The sequence below is a fragment of the Prionailurus viverrinus genome, chromosome C2 (assembly GCF_022837055.1).
Source record: "Prionailurus viverrinus isolate Anna chromosome C2, UM_Priviv_1.0, whole genome shotgun sequence".
In the NCBI taxonomy this organism is placed as follows: Eukaryota; Metazoa; Chordata; class Mammalia; order Carnivora; family Felidae; genus Prionailurus; species Prionailurus viverrinus.
In genome coordinates this window covers 37,002,990-37,027,945 of record NC_062569.1, presented here as the reverse complement: position 1 = coordinate 37,027,945, position 24,956 = coordinate 37,002,990, and the positions used below count along the sequence as shown (strand labels likewise).

The following is a 24,956-nucleotide window of genomic DNA, read 5'->3' as shown; positions in this document are numbered from 1 at the left end:
GAAAAGCATCTTCAATAGCAGAACTTGCAAAAGGACACACACACACATCAAACTAAAAAGCCTAAATATAACTCAAAAGAAAAATTATCTGAAACTGCTGTCATTAATTTACAAAAAAGAAAAATGATCTGGATAAACTACAAAGATGGGAGCCAATACTCTTTCCAACTACTTCTCTAAGCTGAAACATGGTGCCCCTATTGATTCTTCTTCAACTGAAAATCCCTGAAAAGGGGCACCTGAGAGGCTCGGTCGATTGAGCAACCGACTTCGGCTCAAGTCATGATCTTGCAGTCCACGAGTTCGAGCCCCGCGGGCATCAGGCTCTGTACTGACAGCTTGGAGCCCGGAGCCCGCTTTGGATTCTGTGTCTCCCCCTCTCTCTGCCCTTAACCCACTCACATTGTGTCTCTGTCTCTCTCAAAAATAAATAGACATTAAAAAGATTAAAAAAAAAAAAAAAGGAAAGAAAGAAAATCCCTGAAAAAATAAGCATATATAGAATGTGCTGTGATACATGGTTTGGGGCAGAAGTAGTGAAGTAACTACATCTAAGCAGGGTGACTTTCCCACTTGTCTCATTCTTCCTAGTCTGCACTTACATATTGCCCCTCAACTCTGTGGTTTCAGCAGGTGTTCACTGAAGACACACATTCACCATATGTAAACTTACATAAACCTCTTCAAAGTCTTGGCTGGACTGTACTTATAGCTCTAGTCACAGTTTTCTGTAAGATATGATTATGTTAATCATATGGTTAAGTTTAGGAAAACTTGATAGTATTATACTTAATGTTATAGGATAAAAAGGTGCTTTATTTACCCCCATATGGTAATTAATTTTCTCAGTAAACTGTGAAAAAATGCATACTAAAGCAAGTTTCCAGAGAAATCAGATTAGTATGAAATATGAAAACCAATATGAAAGCCTATGAATTCTAGTTTTTAAATTATATTTTAACATTCTTTTATGTATCTGCATCACTTAGATATAAGAAGATTCAGATTGACAAACTGAAGAAGTGAATGATAAAGATTTATTTTTCAAAATTCATAGCTTGTGGCCTTTATTATGGAATAATTCAAAATAAACTTGTGGTCCATAAACTGTTACCAGATAACCTCCATTAATGTGAATGAGTTTGATAAAATTTAAGTATTTTCTCACACTTCACATTTCCAGGTAATAAACTTTAAATTTTATTACTACCAAATAAGAGTATATGAATATTTTTTCAAATTAAAGCATTCACTTGACATATTAGCTTATTAACATGAAGCTTAAAGTTGTACATAAAATTGTAATAATGATGGGGAGCCTGGGTGGCTTAGTCGGTTGGGCGTTTGATTTCGGCTCAGGTCATGATCTCACGGCTTGTGAGTTCGAGACCCGCGTCAGGCTCTGTGCTGACAGCTCAAAGCCTGGAGTCTCTTCAGATTCTGTGTCTTTCTCTCTCTCTCTCTGCCCCTCCCCTGCTCACACTCTGTCTCTGTCTCTCAAAAATAAATAAGCATTAAAAAAAAATTAAAAAATTGTAATAATGACAATTCAAATGAAGTAAACAGAATAAACCATTTATTAAAACACTGTGTAATAAAATAAACTTTTTGACCCAGTGCTACAGTGGTAAACATTTTCCCCTCATTAACATTCCACCTAAAACAGTTAAATTACAACATAATCTGACCAGAACAAATACTTCTGTTCTTTACCATTCAATGCTTGGACAGTGAAGTGAGTGCAGATTTAGGTTTTCTTGATGAACCAAAGATAGAGGAGAATAGCCTAAAAGACAACCACAATTCCATACGCCTGAAGATTAAATTTTATTTACCCTGTTCACTGGTCCAAACTTAAAATTTTCATTATATCATACAAAGACTTCATGAATCACCCCCTCCCAGCCAAAAATAAATATGAGGAACAAATTAAGGATAAGAGTTGGGTTTTAAACTGCACTTTATTTGTTTCTGTAACATTGTCTTTTTTTTTTTTTTTTAACTGATCAACTATAAGCATGCAACAAGTTCTCTTCTGAATGGAACTACTTCCACAACCCCCGGGATACCAATAAGCAAATTATAAAGTCATTAAATTTGTAGCTCTCTCCTCCTTTAAAGCACTTCTAAGCAGTGTGTGGGATACATACCACAGAGGTAGGAAAGACCATCTTTAATAAATTATCTTCTTAATTGTAGAGAATTTCTGAAAATAAAACAAAATGCTAAGCCATGCCTTTGATGAGTACCAAAGGACCACAGAGCCATCTCCTCCTATTTGAAGAATTAATTCCCTGGAGTGTTCTGGCCTTTGTAGGGCACTTGATAACAAGATCCACCAGGGCTCCAAACAAATGCACTAAGAAAGCCTCCACTCTCATTTGCCGATTCTTTGGACCACCCAATCCTGCTGGCAGAGAGGGCAGCGATTGTTCTGTTTCACCCACAGGGACATGCAGCAGTTGTGGAAGGAATGATTACATTCTCCCCAGACCACTGAAAGGAAAAAAAAAAAAGAATATTTGACATTACATATTTTAATTTAAATTATCCAACTCAAAATTACAGGTTATTTTATATTATGAAGAATAATCATGATTCATAATCTTGAATAAAGATGGCTAATTAGTCAACATTTTTTCTATCTATAAAGAAATAACAACTTACCTGTGTAAACCACACTTAAGAAGTGAGATGAGACGCTGTGACTGGGGGACTTTTTCATCATTGTTTAGAGTCTGTGAGTGATGTGGTGGCCCCCAGCCCCTACACAGCTCCACATGCTGTCTTCCTGAAGTTAGGAGATTAAAGAACTTGAGCCTTCCTTAGATCCCAGACCTTCTCAGTCAAAGACTGACCTTGGAGACCTTTTGATCTTTATTTTATTGAAAAATATCCTCCTGATTTTTATTTACCAACATGAGTTTTCAGTTCATAGTCTGTTACAAATAGATGACATACTTCTAAACATTATCAGCTGTACATCTACTCAGTTATTTTCTAGAAGTGCTGATGTCATCCATAAGCAGTGCAATTCCTCACGTGAGAAACACATGAACTTTTCAAAGTGGCTGGCTAGAAACAGAGGACTTTCTGTGATCAAAGAAAGGTGCCCTAAACCTCACAATTCTCAAGTTAAATATTTCTTAAACCAAGGGCAATCTCCCATAATCTGAAATGCAATCTCAAATGTGGGCTTTATTTGTCCCTTGCTTGACCTATATGATAACAGAACAATGAAAGAACATGGAAAAAAGAAAAAAATAACCACCTTCTTAGGAAAACTGTCTACAGGGAGTAGGAAGCAAAAGGAAATCACTGTAAGTGTTTCAGGAGAAGAAACAGGATTTGATAAATACTGAATAATCATTATTAAAAAGCTATATATAAACCAAGCAAACACAAAGTACAAAGTTAACCTTTCATTTTCAGAAAAGCTTTTATATATAGCAATCTAGAAGTGATGACTTCAAGAACTAGGACATAAAAACCTTTGAACTGCTTAAAATATTTATCGTAAAACAACTTTTGTAGTCCCAGGCTATTAGCAAAATTCAACAGATTTCCATATACAAACTATACTGCAAAAGAGAGCACTTAGAATTTTTTCTATGTTGGCTGAAAAGTTAAATACTGAATAATAACAGTACTGAAAACTTCAATGCTTTATTAGAATAAAACCCTACCAAATCTGACCTATAACACAGTTAAAATTTAAATGACATTTTGGTAATCCCTTACAATTTTCTTAACAGAAAAGAATTATTTCTTTGTTGATTATCAAATATTTACTATGGCCATGTCTGGAATATATAATCAATTCTTCTTAATTACAGGCAATAAAAGAACTTGCAGATTAATTCCATTAAGGCCTTTTGAGAACTAACACATTTTACATCAATAATAGATCACTGCTTTACAGTTTATTTTTATGTATTGATAAAGTCAATCTTAATCACAAATTCAAACATCCCCACTGAGAGAAAACCTTCAGTTGAAAAAGCAAGAGAATGAAATTACAACATACCAACACAATCCTCTTGTTTGTTTTCAGCTTGACATCTAAGACAGGCATCTAAAAGTAAACAAATAGCAATTCTCATTCTGATGTTCAGAATGCAATTTCTAAAACCCAGACACTTCAAAGTCAAATAAAAGCCCAAAGGGTTAGAGATGGAGATAAAAGATTCAAACTATTTCTCTCTCATCTAAACATAACTGTTTAAAGATGAATAAAGTGCAAGGCACTCTACTCATTTACTTATGACCAGGAGCAATTTCACATGGGTTACCGACCCTCTATCTTCACCAGCTCTGATAAAAAGGTGTCCCCGAGGTGGATTCAACCACCAGAGAAAACTATGCCATACTTCATTATATTAGAAGTTCCTATAAGCTCACTGGGCATGCTCACATAGATCAACCTTGGGGGTAGCTTATTTAAGACACCCTTTAAACTTAAGCCATGCATATAAATTGGTATTTGCCTGTACACACATACAGAAACTCTAGAAGAATAATCAAGTAACTGATAATAAAGTCTACCTAAGAGAAGATGGAATGGGAAGGAGTCTTCATTGTATAGTTTCTTAAAATTCTGAATTTTGTGACTGTATGATCTATATAAAAATTAAATTAAAATTAATTTTTAAAGAACCTCTTAAATACTAGATTCTCTCTTTTTTTTTTTTTTTAAAGAAAATGCTCCTTCTACAAATATGTCTGAGTCCAAAGCATTTATCCAACAATGGCAATGTATTTTAATAATTTACTTGGGAGTGCATTTTAGGAATGGGAACCTAAAGGGTATATTAGTTTTCAAAATTTAATCTATACTACTATTTGCTTGATGAAGGAGGTATTATAGGATATTTTAGGGACCAATGAAATGGATTCATTCACTAGCTGAAAGAGGAGTCCAAGATGGGTAAAAGGAAGTTCAAACCAACAACAACAACAAAATAGTTTTTAACATAAATTAGAGAAAAAGAATTCTGTAAAAATAGATACACGGTGGAGCTGAAGCCTGGTCCTTTTCTTAACACTGGATTATGCTCAGGCATTTGTTTGCTCCTCTCTGCATGCTCTTACCCTAAAAAAACACACCACCCTGGCCACTTCGGTGTGGACTGAAAACAACCACTGCCTCCTGAGGCTTTCTTCAATCCCACAATTACTGAGTATCTGCTCTGTATATGGAGTTATGCACTGGGGACACCAAAATGACCAAGTCTGGGTCCCTGGTCTCACCAGGAAATGGGGAGGTAGGCAGGCAAACAACTAAATATCATAAGGATCATGATATAAGGGTGAAGACACAGCTCTGGTTCTGTATAATCACAGAATTACAGTCTGTGTACCCAACTACCTCTTTCACAAATTAGGAAAACAAGACTCCAGAAGGTATGTCAAATGTCCAAGTTAACATAAATAGCCATGAAGGGTTACTCTGGCTCTTTAGAACGCAGCAGTACTAGCAAACTATTTTCCTCTTCTTCAACACTTGCTCACTGTGCCGTCTGCTCCTTTCAGAATGAAGGAAACCAGAGAGTGTTAACCGCATCAGAATGGGCTGACAGGCAAATCTTGGGTCAAGAAGTCGTAACAAATCATTTAGGTGTATGAGAGGAATTTGAAAAATTAAGGAATTAAGTGGCCTCTTTTGCAGAATCTAGGAATCTCGGGATTATGACTGACATTTGATTTAGACTCATTATCAAAACCCAACCTAAATCTATAAAAAGTCCTAAAGTTTTAGATAAAAGAAAAAAATTCTTTTCACGATATTCCTAAAATCTAAAACAAAACATTTCTAAGGAGTACAATAACAGTAACTCCTTTTAGAATGATGCTAACTAGGGTTAGCTTGGGAAGTCTGAAAAACAAACTTCCTTCTGCTGTTACCTGACCACTAAATGGATTTTAACACCTCATAAAGAAAATACAAAGGTCTAGTCCAGAACACTTTGCTGAACTCAAAGTACAGCTGTTGCAAATCTGCAAAATTAATCCACAGTAGCAGAACACTTGCTATAATTAGAAAGCTAATGTGAATGTGAAACATTTATAGCCCATATTTTGACTTACTCCAAATATCCCAGTAAAGTTTATGTGTTGCAAAGATGTCAACCACTACTCTGAATTCTGCATTTCTACCTACAGATCTAAAATTTTTCTTTGGGTAGAAATATAAAACACACTTTTCAGGAACATTCTTCGTTTTGAACTAAAGGATATTTAGGGGATAAAATTTTTAGCAAAGCTTGTCTTGCAAAAGAAGAAAAGATTAAGTTGCCTGGATAAGTTAACAACGCCACCCAAAATGGAAATTATGATTCTAGTTCTTAAGTAAGGGGTGGGGTAAGGGGGCTGTATTGCAGGCCAATAAGCTAGGTACTTTTAAGACCTAATATGCAAAACAAGTGGATCATGTCTGAAATCAAGTTCTTTCAAAAGTAAAAAGTAGGGGCGCCTGGGTGGCGCAGTCGGTTAAGCGTCCGACTTCAGCCAGGTCACGATCTCGCGGTCCGGGAGTTCGAGCCCCGCGTCAGGCTCTGGGCTGATGGCTCGGAGCCTGGAGCCTGTTTCTGATTCTGTGTCTCCCTCTCTCTCTGCCCCTCCCCCGTTCATGCTCTGTCTCTCTCTGTCCCAAAAATAAATAAAAATGTTGGAAAAAAAAAAAAAAAGTAAAAAGTAAAAAAAAATCTGAATCCCTTTGCTGTAAATCCTCTTTGAAGCAAGTCCTCATGAATAAAAAACAAGTGTGTACTAAAGAGTGTAAATTGAAAAAATCTCTTGATTCTGGTAGGTTTAAATTTCATCCCTTGAGAGAGAAATTCTGTTTATTTTCTCCAATTCTGTCATTTTTCAGAGCAAGCCACAAAGTTTTCAAGCTATACAACCTCAGTTTTCACCTACCCCCAAGAAACAAAATTAAGATTCTCTCTCAGTAGTTTTAAATGCTCTGTTTAAAAATATAACTGGCATTTAGAATAGCATCTCTTTTTCAAGGTGGCCTGAGATCTTAAAAAATACAGGATGTAAAATATAAAAGGATGAAGCTGTTCTGAAAGGTTTCGCGTGGCCCAGTAGTTTTATTCGAAATATCACAGAAAGAAGTTAAGACTTATTTGTACAACAGGGCTCTCCACAAAGGCCTGACTCAGAGCAGGGCAGGATCTTCAGAAAATGGCATCCTTTGATAGGAGGGGCCAGAAAAAGTTTTATGTTTCTGAATAAAGGGCTTACATTCTTCAACTCCCATGAACCTTAAAAATATTCGTGAACCACACTGTATCCCCCTTCAAGACAAGCGAGTGCCATCTGACCCATCCTGAAACATCCAGAGTTAAAAGCCCGCAGAATAGCAGTCGCTAATTCGGAAATGGCAATGGCTAGGAACATTTTCTTCCTTTCGCCTCTCAAGAGCGAACTGAGGGTGTCGTTTCTGTGGAAGATGACTCCAGAGCATCACTTTGGTGCGTGACCACAACCATTAAAGTGCCCTACTTACTCAGGGCCTTTACCCTGACCCCTTTGCGGTTTGCTTTTAGACATGGAGCTGGCCAAACAAACCGAAGTGGCTTCTCCCAGCGGCCAACAAATCATCCAGTTTTATTTCCTTGGCCACACCCATCACTACCAGAAATTACCTTAATTCCTCAGCTCACTGCCCGTTTCTATCCCTAGAATACCAGGTCCGGGCGCTGGGCGCCTGCTGAGCCCCAGGCGACGGCAGCACCAGCCCTCGGGCCAGCAGCAGCACCGGTGGCTCCCGGCATCCCCGCCCCCACTCCTCTGGACTGGGGTCTCTCCCAGCCTTCGCCCGTCCTCCACGCCCAGAATCGGCCCGCGGAGGCCGTAGTTCGGCCCCGGCCTCGCGTGCAGCGCTTACCCATCACCTGGACCCTGCAGATAGCGCACGTATCGCACTCCACGTCCCAGCTCCACATGGCCACCGCGTTCCACTTCTTGAGAGAGAACATTTTGTCGCCTCCTGACTTGGAGCCTGCGCTCCCGGAGTGAGAGGACAGGGCGCAGGGTTCCTCGCCGTCTTCCACGTCGGCCATGGCGGCGGCGCGGAGCCCACAGCGGAGACGTTAAGTCGGAGGTAGGCGGGCGGCTATGGCGGCTCTGTGGGGCCGCCCGGCGGGCCCACAGCGCCGCCTGCAGGCCGCGGGCCACCGCAGTGCCTACGACAAGGACCGCCCGGATTGGCTGGCGCGGCCCAGTGACGTCACATGACGCTAGCGCTCTGGCGCATTTCTCCCAGCACTTCGGCTCGCTGGGGCAACCCCGAGGGTTGAGGGCCTCCAGGGAGTTTCCGTTGTGAACCCCGGGCGGTGTGCTGTTGAGTGTTGCTCTCCCGTGCTCCGGACCACACTGTGCAGGCATCAGATGCCTTGCTGTGTGACTTCGTGAAACTTACCACTCTCACAAATTATCTTGTTAGTGTAACCATTTGTCTCGTTCCCCCCCCCCCCCCCCCCCCCGCCCCGCGACTCGTAAACTCTTTCAGAGCTGAGACCAGGCCTTTAACACCACCTTCTTCTTGGTATCTAGGAAACGTCTGGCCTCAGAAGTTCTGAGAAACCTGGTTCAGTGGTTCTCAAACTTTTTGGGCTCAGGACCCCGTTATACTTAAAAATTATTAGGACCTTAAAGAGACTTTATGTAAGATGCATATATTTGCTTTTTAATAAATTTTAATTGAGTGAAAAGAGAGAAATCGCTCCGAATACTGTTATGCAAATAGTTTTGACCTATTGGTCCCCTGGAAGAATGCCAAGAACCCTGGCATCCAGGCTCCGAAAACCTCTGATCTAGTTTGACCTCCTCCTTTTAATAAGGTCCAGAAAAGTAATTTAAGGAGTACACTGCTGTTAGTGAAGCTGACAGTTATGAAACGTGGGTTCTTCTACTTTTAGCCCGGGGTCATGTTCTTCCGTTTTCTCAAGCAAAGCAGACAACATCTTCATTTAAAAGATAAGAACGCTGAGGTAGTGAACGCCTGAGGAGATGCCTGATCACCACCACCACCTAGTGGTGGACACCTGTTACCAAAGGTTTGGAATTCAGAACATCCGATCTCCTCTTAATGGGCCTCTCAACATCTCTTGGTCTCCTGATACTGGGCCTTGTGCCTGGATAGGAGCTAACCAAACTCAAGGAGTTTGGCAGAGGATACAAGGATGCATAAATATGTAAAAATGGAAATATGGACACAGGGTCACATTTGGCTAGATGCTATGTGTGCTGCTTGTTGAGTGGAATGTGAAGTGCTGTGAAGGACAGAGATAATGCTGAGGACTGATGCTGTCAGGAAAAGCCTCATGGAAGAGGTCAAGTTTGAACTGGGGGGAGATGGGAGGCCCTCCAGACCAGGAAATGAGTGAAGAAAGCACTCCTCTCCCAAGCTGTCAGCCAGAGCAGAGCAGTAGAAGTGGTGGCAGATGTTAATCTGACCACACTAACTTTATGAGCCAGATAAAAATGCTTGTAAACAAACCCAGATGAACCATACAAAACACATGTTCTGTTCATGTTAAACGACCACACATCAGACTAGAGACGGCTCTAAATGCAGACATCTAACAAAGGAGGAAGGCCGGTACTAGACAAGGATAAAATGCACTCTGCTGTTGGGAACGGGGCGGTTTGAAAGAAAAAGGAGAGACATGCAGTTGAAATGCTGAAAACTCAAGGACACTCTTTTTTCCCTACACTTTAACATCTCTTCAACCGGACAGAACTTCCCCTACCTGCTCCAGCTGGATTGTTCTCTGTACTGAGGAAAAACGTACTCATCTTTGTGTCTTCACTCACTGCTCTTTGCCAACATATATTCATATATTTCTGGGAAATCACAGCACTTACTGTACTCTTTTGTCACCAGGTCACACAGCAACCAAAAACGGCTATTACTGATGTTTATCAAACAATTTAAGTGTTTGTTTTTTAAAAGTTTATGTATTTTGAGAGAGAGAGTGCACAAGCAGGGCAGGGCAGAGAGAGAGAGAGAGAGAGAGAGAGAGAGGGAGAGAGAGAATCCCAAGCAGGCTCTTCACCGTCAGTGCAGAGCCCCCATGGGATTCTCTCTCTCCCTCTCTCTCTGCCCCTCCCCTGCTTGCACGTGTGCATGCTCATGCTCTCTCTCTCTCTCAAATAGACATTAAAAAAATGAAAAAAATTTAAATCGACAGCTCATAAATGATAAAAATGTTAAAATAGTAAAATGATCTACAATGAAAAAAAGCAAGTACTGTTAATAGACTCTCCAGAAATTCCTATACATGTACAAACAGATACATAATACAACTCATTTAAAAAATTTTAATTGTGATAAAATGCACACAATGAAGTTTATCACTATTTTGTGTAGAATTCCATAGTATTAGGTACATTTACATTGTCAAAGTTTACATTTACATTTACAAAGTCCAGAACTTTTTCATCTTCCAAAATGGCAACTATATTCATCAAACAATTTTCTATCTGCCCTTCTTCTCTCAGGAACCAGCATTTTACCTGATTTCTGAGTTTGATTATCCAAGGTATCTCATATAAGTGGAATCATACAGTATCTTTTTGTGACTGGTTTATTTCATTTAGCACAATGTCTTCAAGTTTCATCCATGTTGTAGCATGTTTCAGAATTTCCTTTCTATTTATTTATTTTTTTAAGTTTATTTATTTTTGAGAGAGAGACAGAGCACGATCAGGGGAGGGGCAGAGAGAGAGAGTGAGACGCAAAATCTGAAGCAGGCTCCAGGCTCTGGGCTGTCAGCACAGAGCCCGACTCAGGGCTCAAAGTCATGAACGGTGAGATCATAACCTGAGCCAAAGTCGGATGCTTAATTGACTGAGCCACCCAGGCGCCCCAATTTCCTTCCTTTTTAATGTTTAGTAATATTCTGTTGTGTGGACAGGCCACATTTTGCTGATCCATTCATCCATCAATAGATATTTGAGTTACTTGCACATTTTGACTATTGTGAATAATGCCACTGTGAACATGAGTGTACAAATAGCTCTTCATAACCCTGCTTTCACTTCTTTTGGGTATATACCCAGAAGTGGGATTGTTGGTACATATTACATATTACAACATTTTTCATATGAGGTTTTTTTTGCACATATTATTCTCTAGCCTGCTCTTTTTGTGTAGTATGAGAGGACACTTTCCATATAAGCACTTCCATATGCACAGTATTCTTGATGGTTGCACAGTATTGCCCCATTTCTCTGAGGATTTCTCTGAGAATCCTTTGAGAGACATTTAGCTGTTTCCAACGTATAATAAGCAGTGCTGCAGTGCACATCATTTTAAATATTTTCTAACTCATCTGTGAGAGTATGTATGTAAAATAAATTTCTAGAAGTAGAATGCCTAGGCCAAAAGCTATGTGTTTTTAATTTTGATAGACGTTGTCAAAAGACTTCTAAAGAGGTAAAATCTAAAGATTTTACACCCCGACCCAGTGGATGTCTGTGGCAGATTTCAAAAAGGTCTTTTTTTTTTTTTTTTTAAGCAGGAACAATTTCTCTGGAGGCCTCACACACTGGATGTGTCAGTTCTGAAGATCTGTTATTTCAACTCTTACACTCTATTATTGTTTACTTTTAACGGATGAGAATCTTGTCTTCCTAGCTAGATGCTAAGATATTTAAGGGTGGACATAATTTACTCTACCCATCCTCAACTCCACAGATAGTTTGGTTCCGCAGACTTGCCAGAACTTGTTACATTTGTATATAATATGAATGACAGTCTTGCCTTTTAAAAAATAACTTTAATTAATTAGTTAATTAATTAAATTTTTTAAGTAGGCTTCACACAGAGCCCAGTGCCCAACACAGTGCCCAACACAGAGTGCCCAACACAGAGCCTGAACTCACAACTCTGAGATCAAGACCTGAGCTGAGATCAAGAGTCAGACAGCTAATTGACTGAGCCACCCAGGTGCCCCTATTTAATTTAATTTAATTTAATTTTAAACAGGCTCCACACCCAACGTGGGGCTTGAACTCATGATCGTGAGATCAAGAGTCTCATGCCTTCCCAATTGAGCTAGTCAGGCACCCCGACAGTCTTGTTTGTTGTGATTTTTTTTTTAACTTCAAAAATGAAGAGGTCTTTTCTTATGTAGCTGTTCCAAGTGAAATAACTGGAAACATTCAATTCTAACATCAACAATAATAGTAGCCACTAATATTTATATTTGAGCATGCACTATGAAACAAGTATTGTCCCAAAATGCTTGACATGTGTCATCTCATGAGACAGGTGCTACTCTTTTTTTTTTTTTTTAATTTTTTTTTCAACGTTTATTTATTTTTGGGACAGAGAGAGAGCATGAACGGGGGAGGGGCAGAGAGAGAGGGAGACACAGAATGGGAAACAGGCTCCAGGCTCTGAGCCATCAGCCCAGAGCCCGACGCGGGGCTCGAACTCACGGACCGCGAGATGGTGACCTGGCTGAAGTCGGACGCTTAACCGACTGCGCCACCCAGGCGCCCCAGGTGCTACTCTTATCTGTATCTTGCATCAGGGAAAACTGAGGCTCAGCGAGGCCCACTGACTTGGCTAATGTCACACACCTGGAAAGCAGCAGTTTTCCAGAAAATTTCAGTCCATTTCATTCCCCAGTCCATGTTTTTCATCCCTGAACCATATTGTCATACATATGACTTTTAACCTAATCCAATTTATCATCCATACATCGGTCAACCGTACCTCTTGCCTTTCCCATGGAGCAGATGTCTTCATGGGGCAGGGGGATAAAGTGATTAGAAGTTTCCTCATTTGGGGAAGATCCCCATTTTGGGAGATGCTGTCTTTCAGAAAGTGGTTATTACTTCCAAATATTCCTATTGTTCCCAACTATAGATATACTTATGGAAGTAGTTTCTTTCTTTCTTTCTTAAAGATCACGACTTCCTTTAAATTATAAATTTCACATGCACATAAGAAGCCCCAGAGAAGAATCCTACCTATTTTTACTAAGGCCAACTTGTGAAACCCACATTTTCGAAAATGACAAGCATAATAGGATTAACACTACTTTGAACTTTCATAAAATAGTCATCAAAATTTAGAACTTGAAAGAGGCACGGTTCCAGTGAAAACTATTATTATTGAACAAGCAATATCTTTCTAGGCTATGAAGATAGATAGCACCCATAAAAAGATATGGCATCCACATTCAGTTTTTAGCCTGTGAAATAATGAACAAGAATCACAAATTAAAAAAAAAAAAAAAGGAAGTTCAACTTCATACAATAAAGAGCAAACATATGTAAATCATTACCCCCTAATAGATCCCACATGCTTCATAAATAGTTTGAGTAAATTCACCATTTCAAATCCACAATAAGCTAACAGGAACCAGGATTCGGGTGGGAAGTGGGAAAGTTAAAGACAGGAGGCAAGATTTGCACTAACATTTGAGGGAACTATGTTGTTCCCTTACTACTTGTCCTTTGTCCAATCATCATCCATCACAAGGATACTGTTACCCAGAACCAAAATTCTCATGATTTTATCAAGTGCAAAATCTGCTGAGGATGGCATCTACCCGTTTAGTGCCCAGGAATCCATACAGCACCCCCCTGGTGGCTGAAATTCACAGACACAGACATCCGAGAGCATACCTTTTTCTTCTTTTTACAGGTGATACTAGATTTCTTGCTATTTTTCCAAATAGATCTGAAGGTTTCTGAAGAGATTTGAGGAGTGACTGTAATTTTTAAGACTGGACATTTACCTGATGGGGGAAAGAACATAATAGTAAATGCGTAAGATATTTCACAACTCCATTTAATGGAGTAAGTCTGGGGCTTCTGAGAGGGGCATTCTCCCACATTCTTATTAACTGGGCAATATTCCTTTCACTTAATACCTTTTCCCTATATCTATATCTATATAGTTGTTTCTGTATTTATTTTGAGAGGGGGAGAGGCAGACAGAGAGGGAGAGAGAGAATCCCAAGCAGGCACCACACCCTGTGGGGAGTCTGATGCCCGACGTGGGGCTGGATCTCACAAGGTCATGATCTGAGCCAAAATCAACAGTTGGAAGCTCAACGGACTGAGCCACCCAGGCACCCCTCCCTCTTAATGTGAGTGATCCATAACAATTTATTTCTGTAATAACTTCTTACCCTAGTCCTTTCTTTTCCATTCCTACTGTCATATGTTTACCTGGATAATTCCAGTGGCCTTCTAACTGGTCTTCCTAGCCTCAGACTTTCCCAGCCCCAAATCCATTCTGGGCTCTACTTCCAGATTAATCATCTGAAAGTGAAATTCTAATCTTGTCTTTCATTGCCTCTAATACTTTATTGGCTCGTCATCTTTTTTTTTTTTTTTTTTTTTTTTTTGAGGGGGAGAGATTGAGCATGAGCAGGGAAGGGACAGAGAGAGAATCCTAAGCAGGCTCTGCACTGTGAGTGCAGAGCGAGATATGGGGCTCGAATTGCGAGATCACGACCTGAGCAGAAATCAAGAGTCACCACTTAACCGACTGACCTACACACACTCCCCTGGCCCTTCATCTTTAGTGGACCTCTCTTGGTTTTTCTTGTCCAGCTTGCATTTTAGCTTCTTTCTGGAACAGAATCTCGAATTTACTTTGGGGTTCCACTCCCCTGTGCTCTCAGGCTAGACAGGCACATAACCCAAATCTGATCAATTAGTGGATTTATTCTCCCTGGCACAGTGATGTGTTAACAGCTATGCATGTGACTCATGATGGTCCAATGAAATCAGGAGAAAGGCTCTTTCTTAGATTAAACTGGCACAATGTAAACTAGCTAGTGCTACCCAACTTGCCACTGTGCGGGAAGAACCTGCTTGAGAATATAGTCAACACAGAAGCAGAACTTCCAGGAGATGAAGGTAGGTAGTGTTACTTGAGCCCCTGAATCCACCTGGATCTGTAGCTAGAACCACCCATGGGCTTTTAGTTATATGGGTCAACAATTTGTGTGTGTGTGTGTGTGTGTGTGTGTGTACTTAAATCAGTTTGAGTTGGTCTTGTATCACTTGAGACCAAGATTTCTCACTGATTTTCCTATAAAGACCTGCGATATTGTGATTAGAAGAAATATATATATTTGGTCATTCATATTTCTCATATATATTTGGTCTTTGTCCGTGGTTCCTGGTTCCCAAACCCTTGGAATTTCCTGAGCAATAAGAGCAATGGGAGCATCTTTTCTTATAAGATTTGGTCTCTTAGGTGTATGTGGGGAATGGGTGAAATAGGTGACGGGGGTTAAAAAGTACACATCATGATGAGCACTGAGTAATGTAGAGAATTGTTCAATCACTATATGGTACACCTGAAACCAATATAACACTTATGTTAGCCACACTGGAATTCATTTAAAAAAGAAGATCTGAAAAATAAATCATTTGGTCCCTTGTTCTCAGTTCCTGAAAACACCTTAGAGCCACAAAGGGGAAATGGGTGCCTTATAATTCATAACAAGCCCCTTTCCACCACACTGGAGTTTATGATAATGAGGTGATTTTTGGATAGCACCTAAGGATGGGGCTGGTTGCCAAGGGAAACCAACCATAAATAGAGGGTTAAAACCTTCAGTCCTACCCCCTGATTTCCAGGGAGGGGAAAGGGGCTAGAGGCTGAATCAATCACCAGTGGTCAAGGATTTAATCAATCATGCCTATGTATGAAACCTCCATAAAAACCCAAAGGACAGGATTCAAAGAGCTTCCAGGTTGGGAAACCAGAATGCTTCTGTGTGCCACCATGCTGGGCCCCAAACTCCATGAGGACAGAGCTCCTTTGTTTGAGACCTCACCCTCTAAATATCTCTTCATCTGGCTATTGATTTAATATCCTTGTAATAAACCAGTAATCCAGTAAATAAACTGGTTTCCTGAGTCCTATTAGCTGTTCTATCAAATTAATAAAACTCAAGGAGGGGGTCATGAGAACCTCAGATTTACAGCCTGTCAGTCAGAAGCACAGTAACAACTTGGACTTGTGATTGGTGTCTAAAATGGTGGTGGAGAGGAGGGGATAGTCTCGTATGACAGAGCCCTTAACCTGTAGAATCTAATGCTATCTCCAGATAGGTAGGGTCAGAATTGAGTTGAATTGTAGGACACCCCGCTCACATTTGGCAGTTGTTTCGTGGCCAGGGGAAAGACCTACGCCCACACATCAAAACTGGGGTCAGAATAATAAGACTCAAATACCTAGTATGCCATTCCGAGAGCCTGTGTCAGCCCATCCTTCTTTTATTTCCCATGGCACTTGCCCTTCTCCCCCTTCCTGTTTCTCATCTAGCCAAATGTCCAGGTCCTGTTTGCATCACAGGTGCCTCAAGCTGTAGTTTGTGGAGGCCAGGATACACCAGGAAGAGGCTAGAAGCAGACAGGTAAGTAAGACGTATGGTTGAGAGGAAAATTATGAACCTTAAAAATAGTACTGAATGTCACCTCCAGAGGGTCAGTTGAGGTTGAAACATGAAAATGGTTGTAAGGTTGTGAGAACAAATCAGGCTGGGCACAGTAAGAGGTAGTGGAGGGCAAGGTGGATGAATATGGATAAGGGACCAGGAGGTATAAGACAATACAGTTTGTAATTTCAAGGCTTGGAAAGGACCAGAAACCATGTCGCTGGGGGCTTGAGTGGTACATATGTGCCTGGAAGAGAAGCAAAGTCAGTGTCCTATTTGGATGTTTTCCTCTGGTGAGCAGTGCTTATTGATGCTTGGTGTGCTGGGGTCATTCCATCCTACATACAGGTCGTCACAAAAAATCAGGTGGGGTCGCAGGGAAAGTTGCTCTGGAACCTCAGGGTGGGGCTGGGCCATAACAAAATCTAGGGCAAGAAGTCTCCCAGGAGCGTGCCTAGATTGAGAGGTTGAGCAGTAGCCCTTCATGTTTCCTGGGTCTGATTTTGGCCCAGTGTCTTCCATGTTTCCTTGTAGAGCAGCAGGTTATATAGACATAAGTCTGCTAGGTGACATGAGGGGCCATGCCAAATGTCTAATATAGACCTTGGTGTCTCACTTGGGCCACTCCAGAGGGGTCACTGGCTGCAAAGGCCTCTTTGACCACGTCTAGGGTAGAAAGGACCATTGGACCTATGTATTGCAATCTAAAAGAGCTTAAGGCAAATACTTCTAGTTCCCTGCCTAATATCTTTTCTGACCTTATTTTCTTTCTTTCTTTCTTTCTTCTTTCTTTCTTTCTTTCTTTCTTTCTTTCTTTCTTTCTTTCTTTTTCTTTCTTTCTTTCTTTCTCTTTCTTTCTTCTTTCTTTCTTTCTTTCTTTCTTTCTTTCTTTCTTATTTTCTTTATCTATTTTGAGAGAGAAAAAGGGAGAGAGGATGTGAGCAGGGGAGGGGCAGAGAGAGGGGAAGAGAGAATCCCAAGCAGGCTCTGTGCTGTCAGTGCAAGCCTGATGTGGGGCTTGAACCCACAAATGGTGAGATCATGGCCTGAGCCTAAACCAAGAGTCAGGCGCTTAAATGACTGAGCCACGTAGGCGCCTCTGACCTTATTTTCTAACAGAGCTCACATTTTTCTTATGGCAGCAATGTTCCCAGTTAAAAATTAGGGATGAGCATGTGACATGCTTCTGGCCAACTGCAAATAAGCAAAAGTTGCTGAGGATTTCTGAGATTCCCTCATACAGGTACCAGCACTATCTCCTTGTCCCTTTCTTCTTCTTCTGGTCTGGAATGGAGATGGGAGGCTTTCAGTGAAGCAGCCACCTTAAAACTATGAGGATAAAAACCACCTGCTAAGGCAGATGGTGGAGAAAGAGAAAGGAATGATGTTGGGGCACATCTGTACCTGCTCAGTCTTCCTCTACTTGATTAAGCCACTATAGCTGGTTCTGTTCCATGTAGCCAAACATCATCTCTCACTGATGCAGAATTTAGCAGCAAATAGGTATAAATCATCGTCATGGAGAAAAACAAAACTCAGAGTTATTTAAAAAAAAAAAGGCAAGCACAAATGTAGAGGAGGACAGAGCTTCAATAGGAAAACAAGGTCTAAAGTCTTGATCACTGTGAAGCTGAGGGAGCAGTGTGGGATGCATGGCTCATCTGTGAGTAGTGCCAGGGGCTGCAAACCACTTAAAATGGGGCCAGGAGTATGGCAGGCGGGGCCAGCTTAAGGCCTCAGAGGATTCATGTGGCAGCCAAACTCACAAAAGACTGTCATGTTCCCTGAACACCACACTTTTGGTCATCCTTTTCGCTTTTCTTTACAAAACTCTAGCCATACGGCAATGCTCTATAGCGTGTGAGGCCTTCAGTTCCTTAGTGGAAGCTGAGGTGATTTCAGATAGTATTAGATATTGACATGGAATTATATAACAATGAATCACATGGTAGAAAGCTATGCACTTGGGGCGCCTGGGTGGCTCAGTCAGGTAAGCGTCCAACTTCAGCTCAGGTCATGATTTCGCAGTTCGTGGGTTTGAGCCCCATGTTGGGCTCTGTGCTGACAGCTTGGAGCCTGGAGCCTGCTTCGGATTCTGTGTCTCCCTCTCTCGCTCTCTCCCCCTCCCCCAGTCTCTCTTTCTCTCTGTCTCTCAAAAATAAACATTGAAAAAGATTTTTTTAAAAAGCTATGCACTTTTCAATTCTCTAAAAATGTAATCAAAGTAATGCATACATATAGCTAAAAAATCAAACAGGGCTAAAAAGTTCATACTGAAAAACAACAGACCCTTTCCCTTCCCTCAGGCTTCTTCTCCAAAGAAAACCATTTTAACTCATTCAGCTGTTGTTTTTTTTCTTTTGTATTATTATTTTTTTTTTTTTTTGGTTTCACGTTTTTACTTAAATTCTAGTTAGTTAACATATACAGTAATATTGATTTCAAGAGCAGAATCTGGTGATTTATCACTTACACATAACACCCAGTGTTCATCACAAGCGCCCTCCTTGATACTCATTCATTCAGCTGTTTTTCATGAGATTTGCTGCCTTACTCCAAAGAAAGTGCTTTTTATATTATATGATATTTCCATTAAACATTTTATGTATTGACTGTTATCCCATCTTCTCACCAAACCTCTCAACAGTTCTATTTCAAAATTTTTAGTTAAATCAACACTTGTTGTATTGACTGGTATGGTCATATATATTTCGTTCACAGTATTTTTCTTACTCATAAAACTTTTAAGATTTTATTTTTAAGTAATCTTTACACCCAATGTGGGGCTTGAACAATCTGAGATCAAGAATCACATGATCTACTGACTGAGCCAGTCAGGTGCCCCAATTATATAACTTTCTTCTGAGTTAATAGTGTTAATTTTTCATTTGCACAGTTTCCTGTGTACCAATTCTAAATATTTTCCCCAATTTCTTTTATTTTTCATACACCCATTAGTATTTCTTGCAAAATACTTAAGTATTTCCAAAGCTCGATTCATTTTTTACCACAGTATTCCTCCTTTCCAAAGTCTTCTATTTTTCTGTCCATTTGGACTAGTTCTGACGTTCAACCATCATCTGGGATTCTGTTTTCTTTTTCTTTTTTTTTTTTTCTTTTAAGTTTATTTATCTTAAGAGAGAGCTCAGGGGAGGGGCACAGAGATAGAAAGGGAGGTAGGGGAGAGGAAAAAGAGAGAGAGAGAGAGAGAGAGAGAATCCCAAGCAGGCTCTTTAGCGTGGAGCCATTAGCGTGGAGCCCGATGAGGGCTCAATCTCACAAACCAAACGGTGAGATCATGACCTGAGCCAAAATCAGAGTCACTTAACCAATTGGACCAGTCAGGTGCCCCTGGGACTCTCTTTTCTACTTTTCTGTATTGGTTCTCCTGATTTCTGGATTCTGGATTCTTCATCCTTGTGGTTTATTCTCATTTTGCTCAAATGTGTTCTCTGGGAGCTTCCTAGGAAACAGAGGAGGCAAAGAGTTTGAGTTCTTGTGTACTGAAAACTACTTTATCCTCATACTTGGTTAGAAGTTGGGAATGTATAAAGTTCTCATAGAGTTTTCATGGCAGTGCCTCATTGTTTCTAGCTTCCGGTTAGAAGTCTGAGGTCATGCTGATTCTCAGTCCTTTGTACGGAATATACAGTATTTATCTGTAATTGTTAGACTTTGCCCTTTATTCCTAGTGTTCTAAATGCCATGGTGATATAGCTTTTATCATTCACTGTGCAGGGCACTCAATGGGCTCTTTCAATATACAGATTTATGTCTGTTAGTTCTGGGAAAGTTCTTGATTTATTTGATAATTATTTGATAATGCCCTCTCCCCACTTTTCTCTGTTCACTCTTTCTGAACTATGAGTAAAATATTGGTGTTCACAGACTGATCCCCTCTAATATATTCTAATTTTTCATCTTCCTATTTTTGTTCTACTTTTTAAAGCCTTGTTTGAATTCATCTTTCAACATTCATTTTGAAATTTTTATTTTGGCTATCATTTTTACTTGACAAGAACTTTTTCTTATTTTCTGATTATTCTTTTTTCATAGCATCCTGTTCTTGTTTCACAGATGCATTATGCCTGTTTCACTGGGAGGAGTCATAACTAATTTCTTAATTTTCTGTATTGTCTCTTTATCTTCAGAGTTCCCTTTTTTCTCTCAGGCTTGGTTTCCTATATCAAACTATTGCCTCAAGTATCTGGAGATGTTCGGATTTCTGTTCACAGTGAAGCATGAGGCATCCAAAGGCTTATGGGAAGCTCCTCTGTAGGAGCAGGGCTTGCTTACCTGCTGGGCTTCTTTGAATGATGAGGGCATGGCCAGGTGTCAGCACCTGTTTTTCCTTTCTCTGGGCCTATCCAGTTTTCAAAGAATACCCCAGTCTTCTACATGGCTTTTGGCCTCCGGAAGCAGGGCAGACAAAGAAGGCTGCAGTAATGGTAAAGGCTGTGTCCCAAGTGTTGAGTGTGTAGAATTTTCCCTAATCCTCCTCTTTTCAGCTTCTTACTTCACTCTCATTCTCTGCCATGCTGGGTGTGCTGGGTCTGCTGAAGGGCTGTTTAATTTTTCTAGGGAAAACTCCCTAACTGGTCTTCCTTTTTCTGTCCTCACCTCTCCTCCAATGTATTTTCAACATAGAGCTAGAGTAATCCTGCTGAGATGTGGGTCAGATCAGGTCACTCCTCTCAAAATTCTCAAATGCCTTCCCATTCTCAATAGAGTTAAAAACTAAAGTTATCATAATTGCCTAGAAGGTCCCTTGCCCTCCATGCTTACTTCTTGGAATTTTTTTTTTTGTCCTATGACTCTCCCATTACCTCTCACTCCACTCCACCCATGTTGGCTTCCATACTGGTTTTAGAACACACCAGGTAGCCTCCTGCCATAAGCCTTTGCACTCGCTGTTCGGCTTACCTGGAATTCTCGTTCCCCAGATACACATGGCTTGCTCCCTCACACCTTCTGGCCTTCACTCAAATGTTTCTTCTTCGTACAGCCTTCTCTGGCTATCCTAACTAAAACTCCCAACCCCTGACACATATGCTTTATCTCCTTTTCTTGCTTTATTTTTCCCTTAAGTATGATCCCCATCTGATATCCGATATACAATAATGTGTATTTTACTTCTTTTGATAGTTGGTTTACTGTCTGTCATTCACTAGGAAGTAAGATCCATGAAAGCAGGAATTCACTGCTTAACTCAAACAAGGCCTGGCATTTGTGGGTTGTCCCAATCAGATGGAGTAGCCATCAAATATGGGGCACTCCGATTGGGTGGAGGCCAGGGGCACAGACGATAAAAGAGTTCACCCAAGGCAGAACAAAAGAGATAAAAGTTTACTGAATACATTGTAAGGAAGCAGTGGGCAAGACAGCAAAGGAGACACTGTAACGAAGCACGGGTGAGGAGCCACAGTTACAGAGCACAGTGAGGAGGTAGGAAATGTATGGAATTTTCCCTTTTTGATAATTTTAGGAACTGTGCCCACTGGTAATTGGTTAGTTAGGGCCTATGGTTATTTAGAGGTGGGTCGCTTCGTGAGCCTGTTTGCATTCAGCTCAGTGGTCACCGTGGGCCCTTTGGCCTTGCTCTACAGCATTAATAAATTCATGTTGAAATAAATAAATAAATCAGTAAGAATGAATAAGTGAAACGATCCTTAAGTATTCTGGTTTTTTTTTTTTTTTTAATTAGTCAAAAAGCAACCCTATAAGATGTAGACAGTTCAACCCTCTGCTAACCTTTTTTTTTTTTTTTTTTTTTTTTTGTAACAAGTGAGGTTGCTGATGTTTCTGAGGAAGCTTTCATTGTGTGTGTTCCATCATTAAAGGTAGTTCAATAAGAATTCCTTGGTAGGCAAATAAATTACTTTAGGCTATTAATTTGGATCTCATGAAAGAAGTAGAATTAGAAATTAGCTTGTTAACTTGCAAATGATAAGAACACAAAAGCAAACAAAAGAAGAACATTAGTTCTATAATCAGTGATATCACTCATTGCTTTTAATGTTTAAAAGGATACCATTAAGGCTAAATGGCAAGAGATTTCCCTGTAGAATCCAATCAGCTAACCCTGTTTTGAGGAGTCTTTCTAACAATCTGAGGTGCTCCGTGGAAACAAGTCATAATTATTTTGGTTCAAAATGTGGATGTATTAAAGCTACTCATGATATATACTACTATATTTGGGAAATTAATACTTCCTTGAACTATAAGTTGTTTTTAAATGCTTTTTAAATGAGAATCTGTATTTTCAGGTGGGTATTTCATAATTGTCTTCCCTACTTATGCAAATTGAACTATTTACTAAGCAAGCACAATGTTTTGCAGCTCCAAATAAGTACTCAATGAGAATCATTTTCTGTCAAATCATCTGAGACTGCCCATCATTAGCACTTAACTACAATAAAGATCAGAACACTGCCTGTGGTATTTTATAATATCTTTTGCCACAGGGTATAGTAAGTTACTCCCATACTAAGGAAAACCAAATGAAATCATTAACCTGCTTTCAGTTTATTAAGCTCAAATTAAAGTTAAATTTAAATTATTTTTAATAATTCTTTGAATTTGAATTCAATTCAAATGGACTAGGAAGATGTTTTGTTTCTCCAAAATAAAGGGATAATTAAAAAATCTTGGAATCATTTGGGGCGCCTGGGTGGCTCAGTCGGTTAAGCGTCCAACTTCGGCTCAGGTCACGATCTCACGGTCCGTGAGTTCGAGCCCCACGTCGGGCTCTGTGCTAACAGCTCAGAGCCTGGAGCCTGTTTCGAATTCTGTGTCTCCCTCTCTCTCTGCTCCTCCCCTGTTCATGCTCTGTCTCTCTCTGTCTCAAAAATAAATAAACGTTAAAAAAAAAATTTAAAAATCTTGGAATCATTTGATTGGCTTGTGAAGAAATGGCAATGCAGTAGTTTTAATCTTTTATTTTTATTTTTGAGAGAGAGACAGAGAGTGTGAGCAGGGGAGGGGCAGAGAGAGAGAGAGAGGGAGACATAGAATCCGAAGCAGGCTCCAGGCTCTAAGCTGTCAGCACAGAGCCTGACGCGGGGCCTCAAACTCATGAATTGTGAGATCATGACCTGAGCCAAAGTCAGACACTTAATCTACTGAGCCACTCAGGCACCCTGGTGGTTTTAGTTTTAAAGTGGTGATTACTTCACTATTGGTGAAGTAATAGTGTAATTCTTGTAAAACTGCCACTGTTAAAAAAAAAATGCAACCTAAAACTATGCCATGTCTCTAAGATCATTTTATTGAAGAGATGACAAAGACCAATACTTCTACTACTTAATTCTCTCCACATAACCTGCCAGATAATGCACCAAGATTTCTCCCCCACCCTTTTTAAAAATTTTTATTTAAGAGGGAGAGAGAGAAAGAGAGAATCTTAAGCAGGCTCTGAGTGGAGCCTTACACGGGGCTCCATCAAAAGACCCTGGGATCATGACCTGAGCCAAATCAAGAGTTGGACACTCAACTGACTGAGCCACCCATGTACATCTCTTTCCCCCTTTTAAACACTGAATTTGGATGTTCAAATATGTTTATATGTCTTTCATTGAACTTTATTTAAAATGGCATTACTTCATCCCTCTGTCAGCTGTAAGTATGGCTATCGTTAATTCTGGTCATGCATATTAATGAAAGGAAGAGGGCAGCGTTGGCCAATGTGTAATAAATAACTTATTCCATATGTGAGTCTCTCATTTTCAAAGGATTACACGGTCATAAACCACCCTTACTGCTCTCCCGATGCCAATCAAATTGAAGCCATCTTTGATGGTCCAGAAAGCACATCAGAATCTTATGAGAGATGTCACCTGAGTTTTCCAATTGCTATCTGGAGGAATATCTGCAGGTGGGTTGGGAAGGAGAATAGAGAATAGGACAGAGTCCCTCAGAGAATAAGTGAGACTGAGAGAAGAGAGGGAAAAGAAAGAGCAACTGAGAAAATTTCACTCTAATGACAATCGTTACAGTAGCCCCATCCCTCACCCCCTTATCTGGGCTTTCTCTTTCCACAGTTTCAGTCATCGGCAGTCAGGAAGCAGATGGGTTTCCTTCTGAGGAGTCATCAGAAGGTCAGTAGGAGCTTAATGCCTGTCATTCTCCTCACTTCACCTCCTCACGTAGGCTTTGTTATTTCACATCATTACAAGGGTGACTCCAGTACAGTAAGATATTTTGAGAGAGAGGCAAGCCATTTTCACATAGTATGTATTTATTTATTTATAGAGCATGAGCGGGAGAGAGAGGAAGTGGGGGAGAGAGAATCTTTTTTTTTTTTTAAGTTTATTTATTTTTTGAGAGAGAGAGAGAGAGAGAGCACAAGCAGGGGAGGGGCAGAGACAGAAAGAGAGAGAAAGGGAGTCACAGAATCTGAAGCAGGCTCCAGGCTCTGAGCTGTTCGCACAGAGCCTGATGTAGGGCTCGAACCCATAAACTCTGAGATCATGACCTGAGCTGAAGTCAGACACTTAACCGACTGAGCCACCCAGGCACCCCAAGAGA

At 40.3% G+C, this 24,956-nt stretch overlaps 2 protein-coding genes across 9 annotated transcripts in view; both read right to left on the bottom strand.

Moving 5' to 3' along the window:
- Positions 1-1,554: 1,554 nt before the first annotated feature.
- RNF7 (ring finger protein 7) lies at positions 1,555-8,381 on the bottom strand. 4 transcript variants are annotated; one of them, XR_007155902.1, is made up of 4 exons: positions 7,902-8,381; positions 4,028-4,075; positions 2,668-2,791; positions 1,555-2,496 (listed from the first exon to the last, which is right to left on the bottom strand). XR_007155902.1 is itself a non-coding variant. In XM_047876358.1 (4 exons), the coding sequence occupies exons 1-4, from the start codon at positions 8,067-8,069 to the stop codon at positions 2,478-2,480; spliced, it is 366 nt and encodes a 121-aa protein (XP_047732314.1). In that variant the 5' UTR covers positions 8,070-8,372; the 3' UTR covers positions 1,555-2,477. The 4 variants fall into 4 exon arrangements, 3 of the variants coding, with proteins under 3 accessions (XP_047732314.1, XP_047732317.1, XP_047732315.1); XM_047876358.1 differs by having other exon boundaries at positions 7,895-8,372; XM_047876361.1 differs by lacking the exon at positions 2,668-2,791 and having other exon boundaries at positions 7,902-8,216.
- A 4,027-nt stretch (positions 8,382-12,408) lies between these two features.
- Positions 12,409-24,956, bottom strand: part of LOC125175565 (uncharacterized) — a 53,086-nt gene continuing 40,538 nt past the window's right edge. For 2 of the 5 annotated variants that reach the window (XM_047876230.1, XM_047876229.1), the window contains one exon: positions 13,236-13,766. In XM_047876230.1, the coding sequence (XP_047732186.1) occupies positions 13,582-13,766 (185 nt within the window). In that variant the 3' untranslated portion in view covers positions 13,236-13,581. The other 3 variants (XM_047876231.1, XM_047876233.1, XM_047876232.1) reach the window with 3 other exon arrangements.

Bases quoted from the DNA above. Each gene is read 5' to 3' on its own strand.
- RNF7 (XM_047876358.1), bottom strand. From the start codon at position 8,069: ATGGCCGACGTGGAAGACGGCGAGGAACCCTGCGCCCTGTCCTCTCAC. The intron at 4,076-7,894 runs GTAAGCGCTGCA...GTTTACTTTTAG, and splicing joins CTGCAGGGTCCAGGTGATGG to ATGCCTGTCTTAGATGTCAA. The intron at 2,792-4,027 runs GTATGTTGTAAT...TCCTAACTTCAG, and splicing joins CAAACAAGAGGATTGTGTTG to GAAGACAGCATGTGGAGCTG.